Raw genomic sequence first — 10,087 nt, forward strand, 5'->3', positions numbered from 1 at the left:
TGCCAAGCCCTGAGGTGGATTGTTGTAGGTCCGTCCTTGCTCGCTGGCCAACCTTGGACAGTCTTTTTTCATCCCTCCATCCCCACATCCCACAAAGTGGGGGTCCTGCTTCTCCACCTGGATGATGTGCATCAGGATCGAGGCAGAAGAGGCTGTTCAAAGGCAAATCATGATTCTGACCTCCCAGCAGACAGTGGAACAGCTGAACTTGCTTTGCAGTAAGAAGGAAATGCTGTGGGTTGGAAAAGATGCTAAAAGAAAAAAAAAAATCAACAACAACCCTAAACCCCTAAGTGCTACATTCTGTTATTACTTCCAAAGCTTTGCTACGGATTTTAATCCTTTAGGGATGCTGAGCACACATGTCCTGCACTGAACGCTGCCCTCCATCCCTGGGGGGGGTTTGTTCCATCCAATGCACCCCAGTAATTAGCCCACTGTGCTAATGAGGAAGGGGCCAGCCCTGCTGGGGGGGAGGCCGAGCTCCTGCCCCGCTGTGGGAAGGCGCTCACGATGGGCCGCGTTGGCTTTGGCTTGCGTAAGCTTTAATCTAAAGTTGGGGATGTTTTTAGCTGATCTGTGTTAATGTTGGGTGGAATTAACATGCATACGGGGAGACCACGTGACCCCCTCCGACCTCCCCCTTTTTTTCCCATTTTTTTTTCCCATCACTTTAACGGATTCCTGCCAAATCCGAGCGGCTGGTGCCTGGCAGGGCCGGGCTGCCGCCGCCAGCAAGATGCCCGCGGTCTCTGTCCTTTACAAGGGAGCCATCATCATCAGCAGGTAATCCCCCCAGCCGGGGCAGGAATGGGGAGGGAGTGGCAGCCCTGGGGGGCCCGTGGCCACCTCTAGCCAAGGTTCCCCTGCTGTGGCTCTCCGGGAGCAGGGTGGGGTGGCAGGGGTGGTGTGTGCGCAGCAGAAGGAGCCAAGGACACCGTCCCCAGCCCCTGGGGTTGGGTCTGTGCGTCTCTGGCATTAGCAAAGCTGCTGCTGCTCCCTGTCCCCGCACCTGTCGGGGATAAGAGTTGATCGTATCAAGGAGGCATCTGCTCCGCCGAACTGCTCTCCGTATGTCGCATCCCAGCCCGGTTGGAGCTATTTCTGTTCACCCCTGGTGGAATTTCCTCGGTGATTTACTCAAAGTACTCTGAAGATCCTGGGTGGTTACTTGAACCAGCCTGGGCCCGGGGCTGCTCTGGCTTCCTGGGATGTCTTCAAGCTCCATTTTCTGACAGCCAGATGTGGCCAGTGGTTTGTTCGGTCTTGAATACATGAAACAGTGCGAGAATATCAAGGAGAGGCATTTTTTTAACAGGGAGAAAAAGCTTCCAGTCCGAATCTTAGAGGTGGGTGTTACTGGCTTTGCAGAATAGCTTGATATTTTGGGATTTTGGATTCCTGAGAAGAAAAGTCCTCACAGTTGATTCTTATCCTGCGTCCCGCTGGACTCAGAGGAACCTGCTGTTTCCCATGGCGTTGTTCCTCCTCATCTGTGTTCAGATCGGGGACCTGATATTCATTTGGAACCACCTTTTCTCTTGCAACTTAAATCCTGGGGAGTGTTCTGGGAGCCACTCAGTCCTGGTTTTCCACCTGGCTTGTCTGGCTCTGGGTTTCTCAGGTCAAGGCTCACCATCCTCATCGGGATGACCACCACGGGCTACCCAAGGAGGAGAAGCACCAGCAGTCCTGGGTTTGGAGTCTGACATCCCCAGTTGGGGCAGAGTGGGACTGGTTGTTTTTGGGGTCATTCATTTGGGACACCCCCCTTGCCTGATGGTGTTTACGGGGAGACTGTGGGGTGTTTGGGAGAGTTTCTTGGCTTAGGAGAATCTCAGGTGTACGATCTCTGGCTTGTGATGAGAAGCTCCCACCCTGCACTTGGCCAGGCAGGGACTTGAGGCGGCTCAGCAGATCTTGCATCCCCCTTTTCCAGACCCCCTGCCCACATTAAAAAACCTCAGGAGTGGATTGTGCCTTGCTGTCTTCATTCCAGGCTGCCTGTATTTGTGAAACTGGTTTATTCCCAGAGCATTGGTCCGAGCTCTGATCTCATTTCCCGGGAGCTGGACAGCTGTCCAGCCCCGATAATCTGAGGTAATGAATCACAGACAGGTCTATCAGATTTGCAGGGTGGGGAGGATGATGTCCAACCCTGCACATATTCTCTCATTTATCTGTGTGAACTCCGGGGGGGCCGGGAGGGGGTTGATTTTTGCCACAGTGTGGGTGTAACATGTGGGGCCGTGGCCCTCACCCTGCATGTCTGCAGTGGTGTTAGGCCAGGTCCGGGGTGGTGGGGAGGATGTGCTTGTGTGTGTTGGTTGGGTGCTTGTGCATCTGTTTATTTTAGCCTGTGACAGAAAGATGCTCCTCTTCTCTCTCCCAGGACGCTCATGGGACCGTACGGGATGGATCGAACCGTGCACTGCTTTGACTTCTACGACTGTGCAAACGGGCTGGGTGAGTGCAGACCCTCCAGCAGGGACACTGGGGTGGGCTGGGGCAGCTCCAGCCTCTCCTTGGTCCCTGTGTCGTGATGATCCCCATGTGGCAGTCTGACGTCTCACCAAAGTTATGGTTCCTGTGCCTGCCTGTGCCAAGCACCTGAGAGCACGTTCTGCAGCTGGGATGTTAAAGTCATATCAAAATCCCAATGAATCCCATGTTAATGGTGAGCAGCCGAAGTGCTGAGAGCTGTGCAGGAGCCCAGGGCCAGAGCCCTGTCCTTGAGCAGGACGGGGGGGGAAAGGCTTTACAGGATTTCCTGAATTAAATAAATTAAAATTATAATAAATAAATAAATAAATAAATAAATAAATAAATAAATAAATAAATAGAATCTCCAGCACTTCCCAGTCACCTGCCCCCGTCCTGCTGCAGACTTTCCCCCACCAGAAATCACCCCAATGGACAATGCAAGGTGCTGCAGCTCTCCTGGGGACTGGGCTGTATGAGTTGTTTTGGGAAAGTTTGGCCCACACGTTAAGGGTATGAGCACCCAGTGAGTCAGATGTCCTTCCACAGTGCTCTGAACATCAAAGCATGCAAGAGAAGGGAAAAGAGAAGGTTCTATCCAGCAGAACATGAGAAAGTCCCAGGTACATGCCACTCATCCCAAAGGGATCCAACAAAGCATCTCATCTGACTTCTGTATATCCAGCAGCATAAATACTGCTGCTTTGCCATGGGCTTTATAAAAATCTGTTATCCTGCATCAGGGTTTCTTGGGGTCCACCTTGCAGTCTCCCCCATAACTCAATTGTGAGTGCAGCCCATCCTCCTGCAGAGCAGCTGCTGGCCCCTCTGTGAGGTCTCTGTGACCATTTGGGGACCTTCCTGAGAAACCAGACTTACCAGAGAAACAAGTTCAGGTTTCCTGAGCCCTGAGATTAATGATAGATTAATTATTGGCTGTTTCCAGCTCTGGGCTAACGGGACTTTCTGCCATGGAGAAACAGCTTTGCTGACTCTTCCCTTGCTCACGAGGTTCATGAGGTTCACAGGAGCTCAGGAGAATGTCTTTTCTTGGTGAATATGATATTTTAATCTCCAGAGGTGGATTTGGTTGAGTTGATGAGATTTTAGCTGCTGGGTTAGATTAGCTTGTTGAAGGAGGAGACCCAGGAAAGCCTGACCTCTGGAAGGGGTGCACAGATGTGGCAGCCACCGTGAGCCACGTCACATGCTCCAACTGCTCTCCTTTTCCTCAGTTTGTGGCCAGAGGGTCTTTGCAAGCTCTTGCAGACCCTCTACAGCATCTTGTGATGCGCTGCAGGAAGGTGTAACAATGTGGATTTCCTAATGCCATCATCACCTGATTTCATCCTCTTCTGAGAGGCTTGAAACACCCAAGACAAGGGATCATCCCCCAGAAATCACAGACTGGTTTGGTTGGAAGGGACCCCAAAGCTCATCTCGTTCCACCCCCTGCCATGGGAAGGGACACCTTCCACTAGCCCAGGTTGCTCCAAGCCCTGTCCAATCTGGCCTTGGACACTTCCAGGGATGGGGCAGTCACAGCTTCTCTGGGCAACCTGTGCCAGGGCCTCACCACCCTCTGAGCAAAGAACTTCTCCCCAGTATCCCAACTAACCCTGTCCTCTGGCAGCTTAACCATCACTCTCTGCTGAGGACCAAGTGGTGCTTGCAGGATCCCCGTGTCTGCTGTAGGTGTAGCTGCTCAGAGTATGGGGTTTTTTTGGGAGAAAAGCTCATTCATGAGTTTCCTGGTTAGATGCAGGTGTTGTTCCAGCAGAGTTCCTCTAGAGCAGCATCACCCACTCGGTGCTGGCGTGGCAGGTCAGCGTTTGGCCCCGGGTCTGTTGCTCTGTGGCTTTAGGTAGAAACCCACATGTGAACTTCAGCAGAAGTTCAAAGGGGTTACTGGCATCTCCTAAAACCTGCACCTCGAATTACGGAATAGCCATCAAAGGGAAGTGCTGATTAAGAAGCATTTCTCAGAAACACTGAGATCCCATTATCTTGACCTTCATCTTCTTAGGACAGGGCAGTGAGTGATTCACCTCCAATCTGTCCCTTCCTCCAGACAGAAAAAGCTGGCCAGGGCCACAAGATCAACAGAGGGATTAAGGGAAATGTAATTGAACATTGCTGGCTTAGGCACAGAGCAGCCTCTCCATGCAGCAGCCGGTGGGGTCAGGATGCTCCAGAGATGATCCCAGTTGGGCTAAACAACCAGATTAGCCAGGACACCCCCTGACCTGTGGAATAGGGAGCTGGGAGCAGGTGAGATTATAGCCTGAGAACTGCGACTATGGCATTAGTGGGAGCGGGATTAGAGGCACCAGAGAAGCTTGAGGGTCTTTAAGAAACTTATAGGATCGTTCAGAGTCTAAAGAAAACATCACCTCGGTCAGTAAGTTCATCTGGAGTTTTCCTGTCAAACTTTATTTTGCAAAAGAGAAAATACTGGGGACATGGGCACCAACTCCAGGACCTTTGCCAGAAAGGGAAGATTAAATAGAGGGATCCAAAATAGGCTAGATTATCTGGCCCTAAGTATGACTTAATAAGCATTATACCAGGACTTTGATGCTGTGACAATTAGGGAGCCGTTATTTACCTACACTGGGTCCCAAACAGAAATTTTGTGTTAATAAAATGGATAAGAAAATATACTCCCAGGGTGCTGCCACCAAAATCCTTGATGATTCAGGTTTGCTGCCATCAGTCCTGGGCTGTCCCATGGCTTGGTCTGAGCTCTGGAAGGGGTGAGACCTCTTGCCCTGGTGGGGACCCTTCAGTGCATTTTAGGGGGCAGGACTGGCACCCACAGCACCTCCTTGGTGAGGTGGTGGGCGGGAGGGCAGCGTGGGCAGAGCTTGGCAGCACCCAGCTGCTTTCCCAACAAAGGAGTTAAAACCTAGGGATTTTTCCCTCCCCCCATCAAAGTTTGAGTGTGTCTGGAGCAATACTGTGAGTAATCGCTGATTTTAATAACAAGATCGGATTTTCTCATGACATCGTTGGGGATAAAAGAGGATTTGTAGATACTTCAGCTATATTAAGGCATTATTACAATTGATTTGCAGACACAAAAGGAAAATGAGTCATTATTGACCTGATGCCTCGGCAGAGGTGCCGCTCACACGCAGGTCCCGTGGGCTGCTGGGAGATGCTGAGGCTGAGCCTCCACAGATGCAGATTTTTACACAATTTGTCCAGTGTGCCTCATCATTCACAATTACTTCATGTTCTGATGTGAAGAAAGATGTGGGATGACTTCTTGAGTCATCACCTTGGCTTAGGCTGGACTTCCAGTGTTCTCCCCATCCAGGGAAACTGATGGGACTTTGCCTCTGCAGGACCCCCGATGCCAGGGGTTTCCCAAACCCATTCCAAGAGTGACTCTGCTGCCAGGGTGTCTCTGCAAAGCCCAGTAGCAGCCACTCTGGTCCCATTGGGAGGGGAGAAGTTTTCTAGCCGAGCATCCTGGGCAATAAGCAGGTTTTACCTTCTGTCCCTGGGCTTTGGGACTACAGCATCTCCTCTCTGTTTTGGTTTACAGGTGTCTGACCTGCTCCTCCTGCCTTGGGGAGGCTTGTGTTGCTTGGAGATACTTCTTTTGGGCAATATTTCCAATTTGAGTGAATTTCTTTTAAAATCCAATGGAGAACAAAGTTAGTGCCTATCCTTGAGGTGTTCTGCTGTGAGTTCCCTGTTCCATCAGTAAAACAGCTCCTCACAGGTGCCTGGTTAATGCATTAAGCCCAGAGAATAAACTCAGCACTCAGACAGAGCTGGGATTTTGAGCCTGGGAAAAGCAGCAATTGGTGCACATAGGAACGAACTGGAAAATTATAATAATCTAATTCTAATATAAAGGTGATTTAAGAGACTAGATCTTTCCTTAGAGACAGATGGAAACTGTGAGGGGCGTTAAAGCAGAGCTTGGGTTAAGACAGGAAAGGAAACAGGGATGGAAATAGTTCTGTGTCCTGAGCAGTCCCGATTCAGGGTCTGCTCCTCTTCCCTCCTGCCTGTTTCAGAAGGGGGTCTCGTGTCTGGGGAAGCAGCTGTGCTCTGCTCCCCCGGGGGCAGGAGTTTCTTGCACGAGGTCACTCTGTGCACCCAGGACCTCACCAAGGCTCGGGGCAGCCCATCAGCCCGGGCAGCAGCTGGAGGGTGAGGCTGGGCTGGCACTGGCAGTGCCTCTCTCCGTGGCACAGCCTGTCCCCAGCCTGCCCTCCTGGCCAGAGCAGCAAAGTGCCTGACCGGCGGCTCTCAGGGGAGATTTGTTAATTAAAGCCAGGCTTTTTAATCCTTCTGTCCACAGCCTGGATCTTCGAAGTAGGACTTAATGAGCCCTGGATAAATAAGTCTCTTGGACCTTTTCCTGCCAGCCAGCTTATGCTCTCCAGCAGGGAAAGGTCCCGTGGCTGGAGGGGTGGCCGTGTGGAGCAGGAGCCCTTTGCCAAAGTGCCACAGGGCACCTGAGCTGTGCTGCTGCAATGAGAGGGTTCAGAGCAGCAACAGGGTCATCTCTGTGCCCGGGTTCCTGCCTCTGGTGCTCCTTCTGGGTCCAAACACTGATAAAAGTGGCTGCTCCTGATGTTCAGCTCTGCCATCGGTGGCAGCATCAAAGGCTGTGTTGGAGATGCTGCTGGGGCCTGGCAGGAGGGTGGGCAGTGGGGGTGTCCCCACCACCCCAGTGAACCTGGGGCTTATCCAGATGTTGCACCTGGAAGTGGGTCTCCTGCAGAAACTCCTTGTCACCAGGAATGTTTTGTATGACAGTTCTTATCAGAGAAATGAGCATAGGCTGAGGCATCCACGGCAGAAGCAGATCCTTTCCTGTCACTGGTGGATTTGGAGCTTCTGGAGTGAGTCCAGAGGAGGCCATGGAGATGGTCCAAGGGCTGGAGCCCCTCTGCTCTGGAACCAGGCTGGGAGAGCTGTGGGGGTTCACCTGGAGAAGAGAAGGCTCCAGGGAGACCTGAGAGCCCCTTCCAGGGCCTAAAGGGGCTCCAGGAGAGCTGGAGAGGGACTGGGGACAAGGGATGGAGGGACAGGACAAGGGGGAATGGCTTCCCACTGCCAGAGGGCAGGGTTAGATGGGATGTTGGGAAGGAATTGTTGTCTGTGAGGGTGGTGAGGCCCTGGCACAGGTTGCCCAGAGAAGCTGTGACTGCCCCATCCCTGGAAGTGTCCCAGGCCAGGTTGGATGGGGCTTGGAGCAACCTGGGCTGGTGGGAGGTGTCCCTGTCCATGGCAGGGGGTGGGACTGGATGAACTTTAAGGTCCCTTCCAACCCAAACCATTCCATGATTCCGTGAACTTCGGGTTGGGGTTGCATCCCTTTGAGACTGCCCATGGAAACTGATTCTCCTCCCTTTGTGTTGTGGGCTCTGCTTTCCCTCCAGGTATTAAGGTCATCGGTGGCATCAAGGAACTCACTGGAGAAGAATATGGAGTTTATGTCAAGAGGATCCTTCCAGGGGGTGTTGCTTATGCAGATGGTGAGTTAAACACAGTGCAGAGCACCACAGAGTCTGGAAATAGCCCCAATCCAGTGTATTTATTTTGTACATTGCCATATTAGATATTTCAGTGGGAAATGTGGGACATTTCAGGTGCTTCCTCATAGATTTTCCAGTGGTGGGGGTATTTTTCTAGCGTGGCAGTTTTTCTGACATTCAGTGGCAGCCTTGGATTGGCTTCTGAGCACATGTACAATTGCTTTGTGTCTCTAAAGCTATTCCCATCTCTGCCACACCAGAACTTCACTTGGCTGCCTGTCCTTCCCCACCTGCCACTCACTGCCTGTAGCCCCAAAATTACCTGAGATCCTTTTGCAAATTCAGCTCTGCTCTGGGTCACTGATTTAATTCTGAATATGTTCAAATAAGTAGGTATTAGGGGTCTGCAGAGTTCACCTGTTAGAACTTAAGCCAAAAAGATATATTTTTTTTTCCAAATGTTACATCATTTTTCCATCCACTAAAGGAAAATAAATCCAGAACAGGTGGAAGTGCCAGTCATGGTTTTCTACCTGACCTCCAACTGAACTATGTGACCTCAAACTGAATTAAGCGAAAGCTTCATTGCATTTTTTGGTATTTACTTTCGTAACTTCCTGGAGCAGAGGAAGTGCTGGGACATTGGCACAGGTTGCTCCGGGAGGTTGCAGAAACTTAATCTCTGGACATCCTGAAAAACAGGTTGGACGAGCATCTCCAGAAGGACCAATGCATTTTTCATCCTGTCTCTGGGCAAAGGCAGGAACTGCCCAGCCTCTCCCAGTCCCTCCAAGCTGTACTTTCTGGAGTTTCTATCCATTAGTTTTTTTTTTCTAGGGCGCCTGCAGCCAGGAGACCAGATCCTGGAGGTCAATGGAGATTCCCTAATTGGGGTTACAAGTGAGAGGTACCATATCCAAATGGAAATTTGGCATTCCTGTTGTTTTTGTGTAATTCTATGAAGTGGCTTAGGCTGCGGGTTGCATGGAGGACACCAGGGAATCACTCTGTCTGTGCTGTTCCCAAGAGCCCAGTTGGGAATTCTCAGACCAAAAAGATTTGATATAAAAATAGATCGGTGTACCCAAACAGTATTTGTGAGATATTCAGACAGTTCCCCCAAATACTGGGGTTTTACACAGCTCCTGGCACCCCCATTCCATCTGCTCCAGCTTCCCAGCCAGCCCTGCAGCTCCCAGAACAGGAGATTAGCTGGAGCCTAAGCCTGACAACGCTGCTCTGTGTGGGGGATCCCCTGTGGAGCCACAATCCAGCCCCTCAGCTCCCCACCAAGAAAATAATTAATGGCTCCAGAGGAGCAACAACACTCTTGGGGCTCCCCTTTCCCACTAAGCATGGGGCTAGGCCACTGTCTGCCTTAAATGCCTGCGGGGTGTGCTGGACAGATGCTTGAGAAGCAGCATAAGGAGCTTGTCCTGCTCCCAAAGCCCCAGAGCAGCTGGGTTTGATGGTGGAAGTCCCTGAGGACACCTCTGTGGCTGTGGGAGGCTGTGCCTGGCCCCGGCACACTGCTCTGGCTCCCATGGGAATACCTGTATTTTGAACCAGAAAGGGGCCGTGCCTGAGATGGAAACTTCCACAGGGAGGGGATTATAGAATCATGGAATGGTTTGAGTTGGGAGGGACCTTAAAGACCATCTTGTTCCAAACCCCTGCCATGGGTGTGCTGGGAGGTATTTGCTCACCACCACAGGTATCCCCTGAGTTTTGTTATCAGGGACTTCTCATTTATTGCAGAAGTGGGAAAATCGGGATGTGAGCTGGCTGCTCTCCGGCCCCACAGCCAGAACAGGGAATGTGTCTGTTCCAAGGGCAGAACTGGTCACTCAGCTGCTGACAGGGCTTGCCCAGGCCACGGGTCTCTGCCCAGTTTACATGAGCTCTGCTGTGTGGCTGGAGGGGAAGCGCTGTGAGCCAGCCACGTGCTGTGTCCGTGTTTTCCAGGGCCGTGGACATCCTGAGGACGGCGTCGGCCACCAGCCACATGCGCCTTCTCATCGCCCGCGACGACGACGCCAGGTGAGGGGGCGGTGAGGGGTGGTGAGGGGGTGGTGAGGGGGTGGTGAGGGGGTGGTGAGGGG

The 10,087-nt window shown here is 51.9% G+C and overlaps 1 protein-coding gene across 1 annotated transcript in view; it reads left to right on the forward strand.

The window, feature by feature from the left end:
- The first annotated feature begins 657 nt into the window (after positions 1-657).
- The window catches only part of LOC113957927 (syntaxin-binding protein 4-like), a 39,182-nt gene continuing 29,752 nt past the window's right edge, over positions 658-10,087 (forward strand). Inside the window, exons 1-5 of the mRNA XM_027665801.1 lie at positions 658-786; positions 2,393-2,466; positions 7,890-7,985; positions 8,823-8,892; positions 9,951-10,025. Of these exons, the coding sequence (XP_027521602.1) occupies positions 740-786; positions 2,393-2,466; positions 7,890-7,985; positions 8,823-8,892; positions 9,951-10,025 (362 nt within the window). The 5' untranslated portion in view covers positions 658-739. The remainder of the gene's footprint in view (positions 787-2,392; positions 2,467-7,889; positions 7,986-8,822; positions 8,893-9,950; positions 10,026-10,087) is intronic.

This window comes from Corapipo altera, unplaced genomic scaffold (assembly GCF_003945725.1).
Source record: "Corapipo altera isolate COAL_440 unplaced genomic scaffold, ASM394572v1 146, whole genome shotgun sequence".
NCBI lineage: Eukaryota > Metazoa > Chordata > Aves > Passeriformes > Pipridae > Corapipo > Corapipo altera.